This window comes from Struthio camelus, chromosome 2, assembly GCF_040807025.1.
Source record: "Struthio camelus isolate bStrCam1 chromosome 2, bStrCam1.hap1, whole genome shotgun sequence".
Classification (NCBI taxonomy): Eukaryota; Metazoa; Chordata; class Aves; order Struthioniformes; family Struthionidae; genus Struthio; species Struthio camelus.
Window position 1 is genome coordinate 16,743,156 of NC_090943.1, and position 21,791 is coordinate 16,764,946.

General features: G+C 40.3%; 1 protein-coding gene and 1 long non-coding RNA gene across 14 annotated transcripts in view; one reads left to right on the top strand and one right to left on the bottom strand.

The window, feature by feature from the left end:
- Window positions 1-21,791, top strand: part of NRP1 (neuropilin 1) — a 115,145-nt gene that overhangs the window by 80,610 nt on the left and 12,744 nt on the right. For 2 of the 4 annotated variants that reach the window (XM_068934391.1, XM_068934392.1), the window contains exons 8-13: window positions 80-235; window positions 3,074-3,218; window positions 4,827-5,158; window positions 9,649-9,793; window positions 12,732-12,836; window positions 16,014-16,073. In XM_068934391.1, the coding sequence (XP_068790492.1) occupies window positions 80-235; window positions 3,074-3,218; window positions 4,827-5,158; window positions 9,649-9,793; window positions 12,732-12,836; window positions 16,014-16,073 (943 nt within the window). The remainder of the gene's footprint in view (window positions 1-79; window positions 236-3,073; window positions 3,219-4,826; window positions 5,159-9,648; window positions 9,794-12,731; window positions 12,837-16,013; window positions 16,074-21,791) is intronic. The other 2 variants (XM_068934393.1, XM_068934394.1) reach the window with 1 other exon arrangement.
- LOC138066288 (uncharacterized) overlaps window positions 1-21,791 on the bottom strand; it is a 79,457-nt gene that overhangs the window by 9,297 nt on the left and 48,369 nt on the right. For 6 of the 10 annotated variants that reach the window (XR_011139569.1, XR_011139563.1, XR_011139564.1 and 3 more), the window contains 3 exons: window positions 10,897-11,195; window positions 3,399-3,427; window positions 173-549 (listed from right to left, as the gene is read on the bottom strand). This is a non-coding gene — a long non-coding RNA (uncharacterized lncRNA). Of the gene's footprint in view, window positions 1-172; window positions 550-3,398; window positions 3,428-10,896; window positions 11,196-15,908; window positions 16,008-21,791 lie in introns of those variants that run through there. The other 4 variants (XR_011139568.1, XR_011139571.1, XR_011139567.1 and 1 more) reach the window with 3 other exon arrangements.

Consider the following 21,791-nt stretch of genomic DNA (forward strand, 5'->3'; position numbering starts at 1 on the left):
GCAAGGGGAGGGCGATTCACTTCTGCAATGTTCTTATGCTCTAATCTGGTTGTTCTCATGTCCCAATTCACTACCACAGGTAGATCTAGGCCTTCTCCGCTTTGTTTCTGGAATTGGGACCCAAGGAGCCATCTCAAAAGAAACAAAGAAAGAATATTATCTGAAAACATACCGCGTAGATGTCAGCTCCAATGGAGAGGACTGGATTACTCTTAAGGAGGGAAACAAGCCTCTTGTAAGTCTTTTCTCTTTTGCCTCTCTTCTGTCAAGAAGTAGGCTGTTGAACTGCTTAGTTACTTCTAGTTGTTTAAAAAAGTGTTAAGGTATCACAGGTTTAATCAGTACAATCAGCATTAGCAATATCACAAATCCAAAAGATAATTTGCTCAGGACTAATGGCCACAGAAACTGTTTGCCCACAGCCTAGAGAGCTGGAAAGGGTGCAAGGTGCCTGCCTTGTCGGCTGTGCTCACACGAATTTCAGTAGTTTGGGTCTTTTCCCCGGACTGGGCTTCTGTCTCGCAGTTTGCCAGAGATTTCTGATGTGACCTTGAGAAAAACATTACATGGAACATTATAAAAATTATGTAGGACCCCTCTCTGCAGTGAAGCTCTGGATACACAGCATTTCAGTGCCTAATTTCCCTATACATAGCCATGCTGTCTTGCAGGAGTGCTGGTAAGTCATTAGTAGTTTGTTACAGGTTCAAAACCCTCAATGATGGGGATCGTACAGACAGATAATTAGGCACATATTTCCATCCTTATAGATTTTTATCATCTTTCCACTTATCGGTGGTTTTGCTCTCTCTGACCTCCAAATGAAAGAGCTTTAGACACTCATAAGAAAAATCTTTATTATCCGCTACCATGAGCATAAAGCTTTTTACTGAGAAGTCAATTCTGTTCAGGCTCTCACATGAATAGTCCCAGCGACTCTGTGTCTCCCTTCCCACCTCGCTCAGGACATGCCCAGGAGCTGCATCCCCAGCGTTTGCCGGGAGCGGGTGGAACCGGAAAGGTTTTGTGACACCTCCTTTAAAAATAACTTTGTTTTGACCCTTCTAATGCAGTCCGAGAATACCTGCGTCAATATTAAGTTCTGTCAACGTAAACGTATCTAACTCTAAATATTTAGTTACTGGTTTGCTTCTGATACATCTGCAAGTGCTATGCCAAGTTCACTAAATTTATCTAATCAAAATGGTAGCAGTGTTTAACACATATTTTTCATCTTTGAAGCACTTTGTAAAACAGTAACAAATGAATCATCCTGGTTTTACAGATGAAGAGGAACCTTAGAGGGTCAAATGCCACAATGTGGGCACTGTATAATGACGTACAAAGGTACCGTGAGTGACTTGCCCAAAGCTGCAGGCAGAGCCAATGCTGCGGCTGCTATGCCAACACAGGGTTTCCTGGCTCTCGTTCCCGTAATCCGAACAAATGCCTCTTTCAAAATCAGACCGTGCCTGATTTTTACTAACAGCTTCAATTTGTAAACCCTCCAAGAGTGTATTTTACATGAGTTTCTATTGTACATGGTGTCCTTAGTTAGTGAGAATGGCTCCTAGATCTGTCTTGTTTGTTCAAAGAGTTTATAAAAAATTCAGGTTTCTAAAATGACAATATTTTGCTGTTGATCAGGGCAGGAAAAAATGCACCAGCCTCACTCTGATATCATCATTCTAAATCAAAAGTTAAGGAGAGTGAGCTACTGAAGTAAAAACAAAAGCATGGCAGCCACAGATATCTTCAAGGAAGCTTCACATTAACGTTGTGCTAAACCACGTACAAGGAGTTGTGTGCTTTTGAGACAGAATCAGTTCCTCTGTCAGATGCAGTCCCTGAGAAAACTAGAGAGGGCCCTCCCAGCAAAAAAAAAGCTGAAAAGAAAGGTAGATTAATTTAAAATCTCCTGCTAGATATTAACCTCCTATATTAAATTATTTAAGAAAAAACTGAGCCTGATGAGTTGACAGCTGTGTGCTGCTGACCTCCGCTCCAAATTAGCGTGGCTACTGCAAGTGACAAACAGGAAACTCGACACCGTGTGTAAGAAAAGGCCCATAAAAGGCGAGGAGTTTGCATCCATGGAAAGCAACAGGAAATTGGTCCTCTACGTGAGGAAGAAGCAGGAAACTGAATCACCTTCTTTCGACTAGAACTTTGCAAGGTTTCTGCTCTGCTAGGAAGGAGCGTGTTTGCAGGATCCTCAACATGAAAGCACAGCACAATACTGTACCTTCTTGTGGAAGTCGTATTGTTCATCTAGTTTGACTGTTAGCCTCAGGGGATGTAGAGAAAAATCTTAAAATCCGCTACCTAGATTTTAAACAGATTTCCATCTCAGTGTGCAAGGAGAAAGGAGGGCTGGCCTGTTAAAAAGGCTTTGCACAACAGAAGGTTAACAAAGCCACGTTTGCAGGTTACACCCCGCAAAACACTTATGTCCAAGGACAGCAAAGTAATATATTTTTATCCTAACTCCGCAAAGGAATTGTTACACCATCTAGTTGAAATCCAGACCTTTAATTTTGAGTCTGAGGTTCTGTAGCTTTTTTGCATCATTCTACAAGTGCGCAAGCAGTAAAGATGGCCAATCCGGGCAGTGAGGGATTTTCCCAGGACATGGCAACCCTTGGATAGCAAAGACCCAAAGTCTGTAATTCCTGTATATAGATCCAGGCACTAGGAGTGTCTCAAAATAGGAGTGAGCGGTCAGACCCTTGTTGTACTCAGGTGAGCTCCTGCTCCCATGATGGTCCTGAGGCTCTCTTGGACTACCCATCAGCATTACAAGGCGTTATGGGACTCCGCAAGTAGCGTATATTCCATGGAATATCATTGAACACCTTGCATCTTCTTTTTTCCTCCCCAAGGAAAGCTTACTTCTCTGCAAAAGTTGTGTTATGAGCTTAATGAAATGGTTCCTCATGCAAGTTTTATGTCTTGTCCCCCACAAAAATAACCCTGTTTAGATCTTGCATAATTAGTATCTGTAAAACATGGATTTATAAACAACATTTAAAAGAAAATCTAACAAATGCATACTTTTTCTTTTCACGTGAAGGTATTTCAAGGGAACAGCAATCCCACTGACGTTGTTTACAGACCTTTTGCCAAACCAGTTTTAACACGTTTTGTACGAATTAAACCTGTGTCTTGGGAAAATGGAGTATCACTGAGATTTGAAGTTTATGGCTGCAAGATAACAGGTAGGTCTTGGGCAGAATTTTAAAAGCAATGAAAAATCTCATTTCTTTATTTGAAATTATTTATTTTTGTTAGTGAAATACAGCTCCACCATTTGCACTGGAAAGATGTGGTCTCAACTTAGAAATATAAACAAAATCAGAAAGAAAATAGACCCCAACAACCCAAACAGCCAGCGTTACCTGAATGTTGTTCTTTTAAGTGTTCAGCTCTAAGAAGTGAAAGAAATAAAGTATAATTACTATTCTTGTAATTATTTTACAGCTTCATGCAAAATACCTGAGATGATAGATAGATACACAGATTTCATACCAATTCCCCTCTTGTTTTTCCTTCATTACTCTCCAGTCCCTCCCATACTTGCTATTTGCAGTTACTTCAGGGGGTCTCAGGCAGGTTTGCCAAGGAACAACCATACCTATCTAGGTTTAAAAACAACGTAAGATGCAAGATACTTTGATCTAAAGCCTATTCCAGCAGCTAGACCTATAAACCCAGTTCCGACTGCTGATGAGTGTTACTTTGCAGGACTGTAATTCCTTCACATCACATAGATAACTACCAAAATAGCAGTCCTAAGTACTTTCAGAACTGACTGGTATTTGTTATCATCAAAACACTATCTTAAAAATAAAAGAGGCATAATCGCAAATTTTTTAGAAGTTTTTTTCCGTTTTAAGATTTCTGTATTTCCTACAGCAAATTTGTTAAAACATTATGTGTAAAATAAAAATAATCTCCTGTACTACAATCTCTTATGACATATTATAGAATAAAGAAAATGTTAATAATTGAAATTTTTTTAAAAGCTGATTTTTGTAAAAATGTCTAGTGTCCTTTTAGAGTTCTTTATGCAGTCCATTGACACTAATTTTGAAAAGTTCTGTGAATCTTTTTTCCTTAAACTGTTTCTCTAGTCTGGAAAATATTTCTTTTGATTGACTTCCAACCAGTAGGAAATAAGATTACTGACTGCTGAATTTAAAAATTCTAGGTCATTCTATGAAATCTTTTCAGGTCAGCTGAAGGTAATATCAGCAGAACTGTTACACTCTATGTCAGAAACCTTCAGTCCTTGTTAGTATCTTCTCATTTTTTTTTTAATTTATATTTATCTGGGACCATAAAAGAAGCAAGCATTTTGTTTCTGTGTCATTTGAAAAAGCCTGAGAGACCAAAGAAAGAGCAATAAATTATATTGTACAGAATAATACAATATTTCCATTTCCAATGTCACCAAAATCAAGTAATCTGTAACCAGTTTTTGAATGATTTGGGGAGTTTTCTCTGGTGAAATATCCACAAATTCAGACGTGACCGTGTTCTCGCTGACTTAGCAAGAAGAATGGAAAACAAGGATAGAATAGGGGCTTCTGATCCTTTTGGTTCCCATCAAGCCAGAAATACTTGTGGTATTTTGGTACTTCCACTTCCTGCCAAAACTAGGATGTGCAAGTTCTAACAAATAAAAATTATACAAGAATCCAAAAAGATTATTTTGGATATAAGAAGCAAAAAAAAGTAATTTCTTATGATACTTATATGTCCTGTTTCTCTGTTTTGGTGCTTGTTGAGATTAATTATTTAATTTATTTGTTTTCGCTCTATAGATTATCCTTGCTCTGGGATGTTGGGAATGGTGTCTGGGCTCATTCCTGACTCTCAGATTACTGCGTCTACTCAAGTTGATCGAAACTGGATCCCAGAAAATGCCCGCCTCATAACAAGCCGTTCAGGCTGGGCACTACCACCAACTACTCATCCATATACAAATGAATGGCTTCAAATAGACCTTGGTGAAGAGAAAAAAGTGAGGGGCATAATTGTTCAAGGAGGCAAGCACAGAGAAAACAAAGTATTCATGAAAAAATTCAAGATCGGCTACAGCAACAATGGATCAGATTGGAAAATGATCATGGATTCCAGCAAGAAAAAGATAAAGGTAAGGGGGAACACTCTGCACAGGGAAGAGCTTGCATAAAATCTTCATGTATACATGACCTAAAAAAAGGTGCAGAGTTGGGAGGAACCTAAACAGGAGGACTCCCAGGGCAGCAAATCTAAAGCTCACCACTGTGGACAGACACATTTTCGCACGTTCAGCAGCTAGTTCAGAGGACTTGATTTCTGACAAGTTCGGCGTGCATCTGTGGTCCCTAGGTTATTCCAAAATCCCTTGTAAAGGTAATATCGAGCACTGCCAGAGAGAGGCGTAGTAGAGTTCCCTCTACAGTTTTGCCACAGACAGGCGCTTAAAATTTGAGTCACTGGATCACTCGTCCTTTGCTTATTTTCTTCTGAGCTGTAGAATGAGGATGGTGATATCTAGCTCAAAGGAGTACCTGCTGGATCGCTGACCTGCGTGCAGCGCGCTGTGAGATTGCCATGGACTCTCTGTAATGGTTCAATCCCAGTCCCACCGAAAGAAATAGTGATGGCCTTGTTGACATGTTATCCCATCCCAAATGAAAAGTACAATTATACTATCACAAGTGAAGCATTTTGGAGCATGTCTGGGGCTAAACTGCGGCTGGTTCACAGGGCCAAGCAGACACAGGAAGACATTTACAGAAGAAGGTCAAATGAATTCCTGAGTTAGACACTACGAAAAAGAAAATGAGCGTGACCCAGCAGAGTTTCCAGGAATAGATCTGCTTTGGTTTGTCTTTGGAAGTATGCTCTGCAAGATCTGCATTGCACTGAGGAATATCATAGCCCCAAATCTCATTAAGTCTTCCATCCCCCAAGCATAACCCTGTCGTAGTTCTCTTACCCTGCTCCTTGAGGAAGACAGTGGACCCATGCCCTATGCAGGAAATGGTGCTTCAGTACTGGAACGATCAGGGAACCATATACCAAAATCATACACCGAAAATGTGCCCTTGAAAGGCGAACTGGTGAGATACTTGATTGTCAAGAACTTTCAGATTTATTTGGTATCTCAGCAGTGTTAGTCTGAAAATTAGATGTAAAGCTCTTTTGCTATTTAGCTTCATCCATTGAAACCTGTGTTTCCTTAAGGGAATAGCTGAGTGGGCCCATGGATGTAGCTTTTCCAGGCACATTTGGTAAATATTGGACTTCATTCTCTCCTGTTTTAATCTCACTGAATATGTCTGCATTTTCTCACTTCTCATCACTTTTCGTCATTTGTTTTGGGGATTAAAACCAAATGAATTCAGCCTTTGCAGTCAACTCCTTTCTCTTGTTACCATGAGTTTTGACTTCATCATAAAGTGTGAAGAGAGTGTAAATCAACAATGGGATCTAACCACTTTCTTTCTAAAATAGATATTGTTTTGACACGTACTTCTACACTGTGGCTCAATGAGGAAAAAAAAAATAATGCCATATGCTTTCAAAGCAGTGCGCCGTCTGCTGCACGGCTTTCTGTTTTTTACTACAAGCACTTGCCATCATTGTCAGAAGTTAGCAGTTTGACAAGAAAACTAGAATGCTAACTAACACATTCAGTCCATCCTTAGCTTTCATCACTACCAGAAATTAACTTTCAAGATTAATGGAACGGAGAGGGTTGGAATTTAAATCTCTTGTGGCATAATTATAATCCTTCCCAAAAATTCAGAACATTTAATAAACTTTCTTCCACAGCACAAGTTTCATTTAAAGAGAATCAGATAAGTCCTATGATTTGGGAGACTGATGGATTTAAAATGTTAATACCAGAATGTAATATTTTAAAATGTAAGTAGAGTTGGATGGGACAGAATGCTATAATGAGTCACAGCAGGAATGTGGATTAGAAACAGGCCTGTTTTATGAAATGAAACACATCGTTTCACTTGGTTAAAGTCTTGACATTCAATAAACAAACAACTGCATGTCAGGAAAAGAAGGAGCTATAACAAGCTAAACATAGCAACAAAATATGTCCAAAGGATGAAACATCACCTTCTGTCTCAACTCCATCTTGTCCTCCATGCCTGCAGCTCCTAGGACTGTTATAACTTTTTTCTCTTTGGTTGACGCAATTTCTGCTATTCCTGAATGTGTAGAATATTTCCAACTTCAGCCTATCTCAAGCATGTGAAGGGGGGAGCATCACCTGAGTCCTCAAACAGCCATGCTGAACCGCTGTTCATTTCGAGATCCAACTTGTATTTGTTCTCCAGTGGTCTTGCTCAAGTTCACTTCATAAAGTCATCTTTCTCCTTCGTATTTCTCTCCTGACTTCTGCCACTTACCTACAGAAAACTTATATATATATATATACTCCTATATCTTTCCAACCCTTACGGTCATTTCTGGTGCACAAAACTTCTTTTCTGGATATCCTGCTGTCTGGAGCAAACTTTTTAAATTTTTCTGCTGTTTATTTTGATTTGAAAAGACATTAGGAAGATGTCTTTTTTCCTTTTGCCAGTTTAGCTTATCTTTTGTTTAGCTATTATTTATTATAACCTATCTTTGTAATGAAGTAAAGCATTTTGTATTACAGCCTGTATAAAAGACACTTATAAAATGAAGTTTTACGGTGTTCTCCTCCCTCTTCCCCCACAAAGAATATCAGTACGTGTTTTAAATGAACAGTCAAAATTGAATCAAAGGCAGCTCTGCACTACAAAGGACAGTGATTCAACATAATTATGATTCAATATAATTCTAGATGCCTATTGAATTCTAACGTCTATGTGTCAGTACTCCAGTACTGATGTCTTTTATAAAACAGTTTTCATTATTATATGTTGCTATTAAGACTACTATTAAAAAGGAAGCAAGGATTCCTCAGATACATGTGTCTGTCTACTTTTTACACATAAAATAGCATTCATCCTTTCTCTTATGGTAGGTAGCTTTTCTGATCGCTTGTGTTGTATCGCCATTCAAACATAAGAAAGCTTTAGTAATTGCATGTTAATTAGACCTAGCAGGCCATCCACGTATGATTCCTGACAACTGTCTTCCAAGCTCTGTCAGAACACCTGGTGAACCATTGCCCCTCGGAGCCACCTCAGAGGAACAACCTCCCATCGGAAACAGGAGCAGAAGTAGTAATGCTGAAATTATTTATGTAAGCCGGTTGGTGGTAGCACACGTCATCACTGGCTTTTGTGACTGCCACTCTAAGCAACAGTCAGAAAGAGTTCACTATACAGACATGCACAGCAAAAACAAGCAAGGCTTTTTGAAGATACAAGCAACAATCAGTTTTACCCATGGTCTTTTTGTGTCTTGGGAAATACAGTCACTTCTTCCCATGGGCTCTGTTTTCCCCTAGATCATTAGGAGGAGTTTATCTCAGGTTGAGTTTTGTTCTCATCCAAAACAAAGTACATCTGGCATCTTCTTCCTGAGGGAAGCTTCAGGCCTCACAACTGAGTCGGAACTACCTTAAAATAGTACCTGTCATCTCAGATTTGAATTGCAGTTCACAGAAGATGCATTTAATGCTTTATCATTTAACTAATTCATACAAAGTAACATTGAAAATACTTTACTTTTATTTCTTTGTAATATATATTTTTATATTTTGTAATTTGGAGCATTCTCTCTATGATCTTGTGAAGTCATTTTTTTACTGTAAAAGAGCGAAAAATAACTTCTTTTGCCTGCCTTGGGCTGTAAACTCTTCACAGCAAGGACTGTTTCTTAACATGCCTTTTGTACAGTAATTCATTCTAAGGACTCATCATTTCAATGGATGCATCTGAGGTGTTACTTTAGGCACAAATTATAACTTATTTCATATGCAAAACTTCGCTGACAGGAGAAGTTGAAGGTATCAAACAAATGCCATTGAGAGCTGCATGATGGCTGAAGAACCCACAGTGCAGCTCAGAGAAGAGTTTTTTGTCTGAAATGCACGTTCATTGACCTGCCTTACCCGTTAGATTATATTGCAGTTTTGTCAGGAAGCAGCTTTCTTCTTTCTTTCTTTCTTTCTTTTTATTCTTATTCAATAGCAGTCTCACTGGAAGAACTCTTGCAGCTACTGTTCCTGGAGTTTAATTTATGCCTTTTGAAATGACTACAACTTGTGAAACTCTGTCACTGGGGGAAATCAGATTGAAATTTTCTCCTGAATAGTTGGATTATTATTGTAACCACTTAAAAGGTGACAGGATCTTCACCTCAGTCATTCTTTTCCCCCAGAAATGTTGAAAATGTCACCCAGTTAAACCCCAGATCAGAGTGTCATTTAAAAACATGTCTCATTAAACACTCAGCTCTTGTTATGACCATGATGGATTGGTTGCTACTGAGTTTATGAAAAATGAAATGCATTACTTTTCAGAGAAGCTTTAACTATATATTTTCCATTCTCATTTAAGACAGGAATGTCAGACACTTATTAAATGGTTAGAATGTGGCCTACTTCTCACCTAATTCAAAGACTAGCGAATGAAGAAAAAAAGACAATTGCTGAAAATATCATTTTTTTTAACAAGTAGCATTTGTCATGCTTTACAGACTTTTGAAGGCAACACCAACTATGATACTCCTGAACTGCGGACTTTTGAACCTGTATCGACTAGATTCATCCGTGTCTACCCAGAAAGAGCCACACACGGAGGACTGGGACTGCGAATGGAACTGCTGGGCTGTGAACTTGAAGGTAATTGCTCTGCTAGAGATGAATGCGTTTTATTATTTCCGTACATACGTTCTCCTGCTTGGCCTACTGCTGAACACTGCAGTTCCTGTGCAGGCAGCACATTGGGCTCTCGCTTCCACGACTGCCATTCGTGCTGTTTCTTTGGCCTAATCAGTTCCTTCACTGAAGACATTTGAATAAGCCCAAGGCACAAATATTATTCTTTCTCCTATTCCTTTTCTGAATCACAGCGATATTCCCCACACGGTTTTCTGTTCCCTTAAGCAGCGTTAGGATTATACTTTGAAGAAGCATAGAGCTATTAAGAGACAAAAAAGACAGTATCTTATATTTTGTGTTAGCCATGATACAACCCAGGAAGAGATGTTTTCTGAGACTGCAGAGGGAGCTTTGCAATAAATAGAGAAATTACATCTTGTACTTTTGCAAAGGAAGTAAAAGTCGCATCACACGGTATGGTGGGCAGTGATTACTTGGCTGCACAGTGTCTGCGCTGTTCATTGCACAGGGAGGAGAGAAGGTCGCCTGTTTGCTCCCTAGCGAGTTTTAATTTTGAAAAAGTATGCAGGAGATGAAAGACCAGGAAAAGCAAAGTTTAGACATTTATCCTTGGACTGTGACATGATAATGCTTTGATTCTTGCTATATAAACAATAATTATGTAACACCATAGATAACTACAGATAACACCACATGAATTTCATAATTTTATCTGGTGGACGATAGTATAATGGAGTGGCATTATAAATCACACAGCTTAACAATACACACGGAATAACAGCTCATCTTACTCAGGGTTGCGTATGGTACTTCCTATAGAAGTAGCTAAACACACTTAATTGAAACCGACTACTCTGCATCCATTTCTTTCTCACCACGTCTTTCCCAAGTGGAAGTGTGGGAGATAATTGCTGTGAGAGCTGATGAGTTCTGTATTGTTTTTAGTGAAGGCCAGATTGAATAAATGTGTTTTTTATTTGGCCCGGAAGTGGGGAGGTTGGAAATAGTTCTTAGTTCCTGTAGGAAGTCCTCATTTCCTTTGTGAATTCTTAGTTCCTGCAGACTATTGTGCTACTCAGAAAAGAGAAAAGAAAACCCAGCACCTGCTTCATGTAAACTTGCAACCTGTGGGCAAAGTCCTCCTGCCGCTGGGTTCCAGTAGCTGCTCAGATGTGAAGAACTGAGTCCATGGGCCACCTTACAAGAACATATTTTTCAGTGAGATGGAGAAGCCGGAGAGGAGACTGACCAGGCAAATTGCCCTTGCTTTTGGCAGACTGCAGCAGCAAGTATAATGTTTCCCTGGGACATCCACTTGCAGTTGTCTATCCACTGTGGTGCACTTCTGAAGGGTGTTCACCTGTAAGTCACCCATGGACAGGCAGGGTCAATTCCCATTTAACTATGAGAGAAGCATAATAAGAAAACTTCATTGTGTAACTGTGTTTTAGGAGTCAACTGAATGAAGAGAAGTCACTTGAGACTTCCTGAGAAGGATAGGAGCTGTGATGAGAAAAGAAGTAGACACAAAGACAGCAGTAGAAAGCAGCACTGTAGCAGTAATGACCAAGGGGAAGTTATGTGCGCTCAGAGCATCCCGAGGGGAATGTATGAAATGACGGCAGAGATGTAGGCAAGCATGAGGCTATACAAGGGCATGAAGATCAAGATAAGAAACTTAACTTGATGTAGAAAGCTAGAGCGAGCTCCCAGAGGAATCTTCAAAGAGATGTGGGAAATAAACACTCTGTATAATTCACAATAGGTAGAGAACCCTTTCTGTCTTTAACTAGAGCTATTGTACCTGTAAAACATAGGCTGGCATTCTAAAGAGCCATGTTTCATCCCAGAATATTGCTACTTAAGAAACTACTGTTCGTCCTGATGTTTTCCATCCTAGAAGTCAGTGCATAAGATCTTATGTGGCAAGCCAACTCCAAAGCCAGTAGAAGGGTAAAGAACAGCCCAAGAAAGACATGCATTATTCTGTATCTTATTCTTAATGATATTAAAACATTGTTGATGAAAAAAATAGTGGTTGAGAACGGACAAAAGCTTGGATCAGGTTCCCAGACTGGTTATCTTAAGCCAGGGAACTATACTTCCAACATTAGATGTAAACCTAAACATAGCACCAAGTATCTGTATTTTGTGATTTTCCAGATGTGATGTGTGTTTGCTTTGTGGATACTAGGGCTTAAATATATTTTCTGGCTCCTTGCACAAATCACAAGCTCTTAATTGTAATAACAAAGACCAGACTGTAACTAACCCGTAGCAATCAGAAAGTCACCACCAATGAGAGGCAGGCAGGTGGCCAGGAGGGATGACTGACATCATTAATGTCTTATTTATTTATAACTTCAACAAAACAAAAGAAACCTCTTCCACATCTCCTCAGTGAGCACAAAGTGATTCTACATAACATTGCCTTCCTGCCACTGAGCAGGACTCTGCTCAGACGTTTCCTCTCTGTCACCTGCCTCCTCAGCAAGGCGGTGTGTGCTGTAGAATTACAGCCTCGAACATGCACAAGTCCTGCTGCTCTAGACAGGTCTGCTCATGGGTACTTTGGCCTGCAATGAAATGATGCTTTTTCTTCTCCTCCACGAGACTCATGTTCTGCCTTGCCAGGCGTTTGCGCTTCACTGGTGGGAACAACAAACACTTATCAGCCAAGTGAACAGGCATTCCTGGGATGCACTCTCCAAATCCACTCAGGGCATGAGCTCAGACACAGGCAAATGCCTTACTGCAAGGATGTAGAACAGAGACTTCCCATTACAAAGAAGGACTAACTAACCTGCAGAATAGAGTTGATCCTTTTCATCAGCTATAACGCATGAAGAGAGCATATGGTGCTCATCAAAACGTTCCTGCCAATTGCATCCTGACTCTCAAGCACATGTTTTAACTGAATGACTGGATTTTGTTTCAGCTCCTACGGCTGTCCCTACCATTTCTGAAGGCAAACCTGTAGATGAGTGTGATGATGACCAGGCAAACTGTCACAGTGGAACAGGTGATGACTACCAACTGACAGGTGCAGAAACCATCCTCATTCCATTGCAGCTTCATTTTAGCTCATATCCATCATCGGTTACCAGCTAAACGTTTGCACTGATTTAATCACTCAGCATAAATGGACATTGGTATGCAGTTCGTATTGCCAGTGCTGTCAAAACATAGGCATCTGCCTTTTACATATGACAATACTTTTGATTGTTTTCTCAGCTATGTAATTTTTGAGGCAAATAATAGTGACTAGCTGGAGGAGAGGGCATTTTTTTTTGGAGTAGGAATTGTGTCTAATCAAATGTCCTAATCAAACTCTCTCTTATTAAGAAAAAAGCTGGACAAGCCTTTTGAGGTTTATTGTCTGAGACTGAAGGAGAACTCAAAATGACAGTATTGTTTAGGTTCAAGATATATATATATACTGCTCTTCCATACCTAACATCTACTATAGGACTCGCATAGCCCTAAACCTTTCTGAGGCAGAAACGGAGCAGATTTGTTGCATCAAAGCATAGTCACACAAATACCAACAGAAAGTTTTCCATGAGCTTCTCTGTCAGCACAGTATTACAGCCAAAGAGGCTGTCCTTCTCCAGGCTGCCACCACCAGCAGAAAAATGGGAGAGAGAGACATGACTGGAAAGCAAAGGCTTAGAATAGGCTATATACAGATATATATGCATGCATATATATAGTTATCTACACATATATAGCCTAGATGGGGAAGGGAGGAAGCTTGTTAGTTTTCGTATCTTTTCACTTGTGCGCAGAACCACTATCCTTTTGAGAGCTGACACAGCACCATTACATTTTTGATCTTTTCCTGGAGGTCACTTGCTCCACAAAGCTATGGGCCTGTTTGATGAGGTCTTCCCGTAGCACATCTATACATCTACAGTAATAGAGCTCCTTCTTGGACATAGTGACACAAGCTATTTCATCTCCTCTCCCTAGTGTGCTTGTCTAATAAATGTTTATTGCTTCTTATATCCATGTTATAAAATATCATTAAAATCTGGCAATAGCTGTCCAAGAGGACTTTGGGAAACCTTAGGTAAGAGAGAGGCTGGCTTTTTAAAAGCAGCCAAGTAGAACACCAGAGGCAAACAAAAGTGCAGTTTCAGCATCAAACTCTTCCTGAGCCTTTTCAATGTGTCCTCTAAAGGCAAGTTGCAAATATACATTTAAAAACAATTCTTAAGTGGAAAAGACACTGCACAGTCACTGTCGCTGCTTTTCAAATCATTGTCCCAAATGAATCTTACTCTTTTTGAAAACAGCTGCACAAGGAGCCTGATAAAATAGTGTATATTGTGTTAGGATAACTCAGAAAGCTTTCAACATTAGTAATCATTGTAAAGCATTTATTTTTCTGAAATCACCTCCAGATCTAGGAGTGGAGGGGGGGGGGTCAGAAAAAGCTGGCACTTCCTACAAAGCCCTATATTAAGGGCTAGCTTGCAAGGCCCAATGGGTATAGACAAAGTTCACCTAGATACAGACTCTGCGAGGGGAAGGAGATAGATCTATGCAAGCATGTTCGCTGTTCGTGCACCCACAGTCCCTGCACTTCACGGAGCTCAGGACTGCATCCCACGGGTCCCTTAGGGAAAGCTTACTGAGCAGAAATTCCCTCTGGCAATTTTTGTGGGCTGTGCTTAGGAAGCATATATATAAACTCCAGAACAAGGAGTGGCCATCAGCCTTCCCAAGCACCAGCCCTTTGGGGGAATTGAACCCTTTTCACTACTAAAATTTACAATTACAGCACTGCCCTTCTACAGGAGTGCAAATAGGTGCTTGAATATTGTTTATTACTGTACCACTTAGAAACCCCGACTACTGCAAGCCCCATTGTTCTGGATACTGTAGAAACACTGCATTTTATGTGTGATGTTACATATTATACAAATACACATAGATATGTGATTTTTATCAGTAATGTAATTATAAAAATTCTTTTCTTCCTCAAAAATGCATAGAAGGAAAGTATATAAAACTTGTGGCCCATTAAGGGCAGCAGAGCAATACAGAGGTGATTTTAGCACTGGCTCTAAGGATAGCAGGGGAATACAGAGGGGATTTCAGCAGTGGTTTACCCTCCTTTATTCATTCTCATGTGAGTGCAAAGTGCTGCATTCTCGTGGGTGCTGTTAGAGTTACTTGCCTGATAGTATTTGCACATATGTGAGTACCACAATGAAGCCTCCCTTGCAATTAACTGTAATTGTGCTGTAGGCCAGATTCCTTCCTGCTCTATTTGGACCCCATACAGAGCTGCTCTATTTGCATGGCTTATAGCATTTCCCATCAGATCATTCTTACAAACATAAAGCTGATACAGCTTGGGCATTCATTCTCACTGGAAGTCATCATAGTCATCCTTTCTATAATGCTTTAAGCACTTGCTTGCTGGAGAAAGGAAAGCCATTGACTGGTAATCAGCACCCTACTGCGCATTTATAATTGTGCTAATTTACTTTTTGTTTCCTTTATCAATATGAGGCTTACTTGAAAAAGTCAAGTATTTTAGAAATATCAGTTAGTGAGCTTAGGGAGAGGGCCATGACCCCACTCACCTCTTGGGCATCTGCTTCAAGAAGACAATTGGCAAGTTCTTAATTCCTCCTGCTCTTTGAGACAGAAGTGAAATCTGCTTTAGACTATAACCTGAAGTCAGGCAATTCCCATGCACTTCACTTGTGAGCTGGTCTCACAGTGCAGCTGCACAACAATGCATACAGAAGACCCCACAGTGGCAGGGGTTGGAGGAACTTAGCTCATTCTCTGCAGCTCTCTTTCATGTCTGATATGAGAAGCAACATGTCGTGGGTGAATGCACCAGCTGGTGAGTGTTAGGAGGCGCTAGGGAGACAGTTGCTGACTTCCCATGCGATTTTGAGCAAATTGCTGTCTATAAAACCAGGACAGTCATAGGGACATTGTGAGGATTGATTAGTTGGTGTTTGCAAGGACTTCAAAGATCTAAAGCTCTATTTAAGTGATGAAGATTAGTTCTGATTTTCTTTTTTGATAAAGGAAACCAGATCTTTAATGTCACATTTGCGTGCTTAAGCTCACACACTCAGTTACTTACCTAATTAGATGGTAGTGCTTCAGATTTACATGTAGGATATCCCTAATGATTGTTGTGTCCTTTGTTCTAACCCATGTATCATGATATGCATTATTTCTTTTCCAGGTGGTACTACAGTGCTGAATACAGAAAAGCCAACAGTAATAGACAATACATTGCAACCAGGTAAAAAAAAGATTTTTCTTATTCCAAATGAAATAAATTCCATACCCAAATTTCATGCCAGAGACAAAATAATGAATTGCAGCACTTCCTGACTTCCCATTCCCTAAAAGTCTCTGAAGTAAAGAAGCATCTGGTCTCTCAGCTCTGTACAGTAAATATTTTATTCCTTTCATCCACATGTAGACACAGCAGAGAACAAGATTTCCTTCTGCATCAGCAAATGCCAAATGCTGACAAAATTAAACTAACTTAATCACACAGTGCACTCTGTTTAAATGTGGCATGTCAGTGACACAAAGTGTGTTTGCAAACTCCAGGAAAATAAAAACAGAGCCACACAGGCACATTCACTATTTATAACCATGGTTTTACAAAACTAAGACAAGTAAAGTTTGCCAGTTTTCTCCACCAGGGAGCTGGAAGTTTTACAACATTGTTCTCTAGCAAGTAGTCTCAAAATGGGGTTACATAAACTGCTAGCATGAACTTGAAAAGGGAAAAACAAGATGTCAGTGGCAGCAGGTCCTCTTTACTTAATCAATACAATAACTAGCAAGTTTGCTGCTTCCACAGCTTTCATTGCATTTTGTAATATCCTGTATAATTTACTGGGGGTGGGGGAGAGGATGGATTTGGGCAGAAAATCCCAACTCCGAAAGGTACGAGCACCAATTTAAAATGCTTTGCATTAAAAATTGTGGAGGGGTACAGAGGTCAGTTTTCAGTTACTCCCATTTCCTCCGTCAAAGTACGGGCAAGCACAGTCTTGCAAGTGATTTATTAACAGGGTGGGTAAGTGTTTATCATTGTTTCCTTAACCATATGGCGCAATCCGCTTTTGCTTCAAGTAAAAGAGTGATACTAATAACACAAAAGTTTTCTAAAGGACAGTGATGGTGTCGACCTGATTAAGCAATAGACTTGACTTATATAAGATGTTCCCATTCTCAGCCTATGAGTTTTGATATTACAGAGGTGAATGCTTTTACTCGCCTCAAAATTTGTTTCCAGTGTCATAAATTTTGGTTAGTCAGTATATATTATTTCAAGCCATGCCCTGCTTTCTGATCAGGATGAGATTGTAGCATACCAGCGCAATTAGAGACACCAAGGCCAGCTGGCCTACCTTTGTGGGACACTTCTCTCACAGTCGGCGCACTTCCTGAAGTGGTGATCCCGCATTTTGGAAGGGTGAGGAAAATGAAAAAAGGGTATTACAGCAGTTTTAGAGTAAGAGATTTTAGTTTTTCTGTCTAATACCCTTTGACTTGGATTTTGCTGAAATGAAGGATTCTGATAAAGGTAGGGTGTTTTATAAAATATCTTCTTGCATTTAAACAAAAGCTAATTACAAATTCACCAGTCCCTCTGTGCAATGCAACCTCCCTCCCTCCTTCCCAATGCCAGTCATATTTGCAGGTTGTGTTTAATCTCTTTGGCTCGGGTAGGATTCTTCAGTAACAAATTGACTGTTTCTCCCAGAGATGAAGATATCCTCATTTTCTCTCCTCACTTCCCTCCCGCTCTACCTTCATTTACTCCATGGTGAGCCCAGTTTTTTCTCTAGTAGAGAGGTGTATGAGGTTGCCTTCAGAGCATGCCAACATTACTTCCCTGCATTGTGTCGTTAGGAACTGTTTCCTTCCGGGAATAAGGGACAAGTTCACGTCCCAAACTCCAGGCTCCCACATGGCAGCACATTACAAAGATCACAGATAGAGATCAGTCAGATGTTAATAAATAAGACTAAGGCTTCCAGAATCTCCAGTTAAAGACATAAAGCTTTCCAGCTCCTTTGTAATTCCTCACCGAAAACCAGCCAGAAAACTCCCAAAAAGGGGCAGCCAGAAATTCCCCTCCATGTGGGGAAACCCTGGCTGGTCTGGAGGCAGGGGTGAGCATTTCCTTCTTCCACAGAGCTTGGTGGGTGTGATGGAGAGGACTCAAGCAAGAGCCCACGGAGCAGGGAGTGAGCATCCCCACTATGGCAGCCCCAAATAACACAGTTCAAACTTGCCATGAAGTTATTGAGCTCCCCTTTGGCCCCAGCTAGCAGAGGATCAGGGGGCTCCTGTTCTCTTTTGGCTATCCTCAAGCTGAGCAGGACACTTTTCTGGTACACGCTCACATCGTGCATCACTGTCCTTCTGCCTGTGTTCCAGACTGCAAACGCCTTAATCTTGTTATCCCACAGTAACACGCTTGTGTGTGTCAAAACCTGGGATTATCCTATTCCAACCAGTTTTCATACACTGTGGAAATAGTTAAGTAAAATAGCTGCTCAGGAAAGCCTTCATGTATAAACAAGCTCTCCCTCAAAGAGAGTTTTACAGTTCATTTCAAGGGGACTGAATTATAAGAAAATAAAACGTAATCCTGATTTCAAATGGTTAAAAATATTTAAAGGTTTGGAGCTTTGTAAGAGAGGATCTGCTTTGCTCCTCAAACTTAAAAATATGCCTATAGCAAATGTCTCTGTCAAGGCAAATACCTATTAGACCCTAGTCCTAAGACTCAGCATCATCCAGTCTTTTTGAACACATCTTTTTCAATATCAAAGAACTCTGTGAACTGCTTGACTCTTAGCTATTTACATATAAAGCAAGCTGTTCATTTACATTACATGCTTTCAGCATGTAACCTCAGTCCTTTGTAAAGCAGACTGTTCAAGAAGTATTTTGTTTCTCACTTATGCCTATTGCAGAAAAATATATTTCAGAAAAATATAACGAAGAAATCCTGAGGTTAAAATCTATGCTAAGAAATCATCTGAAGGTAAAATAGGTCTGATTCTCATTTATGATGGGGCAACTTTACATCAGTATAGGGATGTAAAGGTATATTAAAGCACTTTAAACATAATTTACTATCATTTAAGGTAATTCTGTGCTGCCAGCATAAGTGGTATTAAGAGGCCAAATGCATATAAGAATCAAACCCAATATATTACTGTGAAGTGGTCCAAATGATGTTTGTAATTTCCCATTTTAATGTTGATTTACCCTTTGGCATAGAGAGTTTTCTTAGCATCTTTAATGCCATCATGCTCCTTCTTGCCTTTTGTTGGAGGAGTTATAAAAATATGTCAAAGTCTGTGGGCCACGAAAGATTAATGGAGTTGCAAGAAACTCACTCAACTAGATTTTCAAATGGCTTTCTTGTTCACGTGCAGTAATGGCTCCAGCTGTGAGCAAGATGTCAAGAAATACAGCTGTTGGTTATTCTTTGAGAGGATAAATCTGTTTTAATTCAGTATCACGTACCCTACATTTTCAAAAAGGCATATGGGATTTCATCACACCTCCCTCTCAGACTCTCATCTAAACTGCTGCTATTTAGTTACATAATAGCTGGTTTACTTCATCTTCTTGATTCACATAAGCATCGAGATCACTCACCTATTGACAGGAGAATTACCCTAGGAGGGGAACGGGCCAGCTCTGCGGAGGCAACCCACCAAATGCTACTCGTCCGTCCTTCCTCTCTACTTTCCTTCCTTCCTTCCACAAGAGCTGCCAAGCTATAGTTCAAGGACAAAGGAGAGGACAGATTGTCTGTAGCTTACTATTAGCTACTGTGTCAGCCCCTTGGGATCTTTAATAGCAGTGCTGAACTATTCTGTCTTTTGCTGGGGCAGATCCATTGTCCATACAACTAATGAACCTATCCTGATGCTACAAGTGGCTATTATTAATTGGTTCGCATGTCTATTTTCTTTTTATGGGTCCCTGGGAGAAGCATTGGCAGAGACATAAGAACAGACGATAAGAGATGGCATGTTTAAAAAGCCCATAAAATGAGAGCTCTCTGAAATGTCTTGCCTTTGACTTTCACTCCTGTTACTGTGATCGTGTAAAGCATGCATTGAGGAAACAGTAGGGACCTAGCAAGAAATAGCTAACTGAGAGCAGATTACAGGCCAAATCCTGCTCATTTTCACGGGATTCTGATTAACTTCTGCATGGAAAAAAGAAGTTCATTTTTATGCTACATCATGCTGTCTGTTAGACCAAAGCTTAGGAACACAGGAATGGCTAGTGGGTATCAGACTTATGCTCTTTGCCAGTTTCCTGGACTATATATTTCAAATGAAAGGGCAAGAAATTCTTCATTAGATATTGCTGTGAAATTTAACCATCCTTTGAAACTTTCATTCTAATCCCAATGTTTAGAGCTTGTTTCAAACCATGAAACAAGAAGCTCTTGTCACTCCCTGCACTTTAGAATTAACAGTTAAATTCTGGATATTTTCCTTGTCCACTTCAGTGTCCAGTTCCAGTGTCCCCTGTCCAGTCTTTGAATTGTGTTAAGCCTTAGCAGCATTCTAGGGAAGCACCTATCACTCACATCATAGGAGAAAGTTTTTCCTTTCATCAGTATTGAACCTCACCGGCTATCACATAGTTCTCAGGCTATGAAACGGACAAAACGGAATATTCTAACCTTCCTTCTCTAGATTCTTCACTCATTTACATACTTTTCCTGTGTCCTCTGCTATTTATTTTTATTCAGACTTGAATAATCCCAGTCCTTTCAGTCTCTTTGTGCTATGTGCTCATTTATGCTGTGTGAGATCTTCAAACGGATGTGATCTATATACCACTGTTCGCCTTTCTTGTGGTTTGAATACCACGCAGGCTATCACAAGCTTTGCAAGATATACTCCTTTGGGATTAATAAAATTAATTTTGTCTTAGGGTTTCTGAGACTGTTTTAAAGCTCTGTTTCATGGCTCTGATGTCAAAGCCATGCAATATAGCTCTCCCTAGGCCTCACTGACAATGAAAGGATATTTTTCATGAACTTAGAACCCTTTAATTCATTTCAATGTGACTCTGTTTCTTTAAAAACGTCCCTTGATTTTCAGATGTCCCCTTTAGGGCAAGAGCTCTTCCATGAAGCCCCATTGTCTAGGGAAAAAAAACATATATTGAAGAAAGAAACATAATGGATTGCTTTCTGCACCCATGTGTGCGGAGGCTGAGTTCTGCTTCTTCAACATTTTGAGCCTGAAGGTCCAAAGAGAGATTATTCCCCTCAAATCTACAATCTTCCACTTTCCCAGAAAGGGCTAGGGTCCCACAGGAAACATATTTTCGCCACATTAAATTCCTGTGACAGATCGTATCTGTTTTATTCATTTACTCTCAGTTAGGATGTCACATTCGTGACAATGCCGGGTAGACCCCTCTGGAGGAGAAGCAGAGATGGCTTCTGCTTGGAGGAGCTGCAGAGGACAGAGGGAGGGAGAAGGAGAGACAGCGGCTGCGGGAAGCAGGATGGGAGCAGATGAAAAGGGAGAAGCAAAGAATGAGGGCTCAGTGCAAAGCGATCCTGCAGCACAGCCGAGGTACTGAAAGACCGAGGAGAGGGACAGGGAGCAGCCATGCAGTCAGACCTCCCTGCTGACAGGAGTGCATTTTCTAGGGGCCAGAGGGGAGAGGGCAAAGCTGCTGCAGTGCAGGAATCCAGTGAGTTGAGCGAAAACTATGTCTGGGAGCAAGGACCCACTATGCAAGGACTTAGCGGGCAAGACGAGATTGATATGAAACCTTATAAAGCGTTCTGTCTTAACCTTCTCACCTGAGGTTTTTTTCTGCTTTCATAAAATAATTATCTAGTGTACTTTCTATTAAATTCTGGGGTTTGAACTCAAAAGCCTTTCCACTCTTACCTGGGGAGCACGCTATATAGAGGCACTCTTTGCCTTTTCAGACT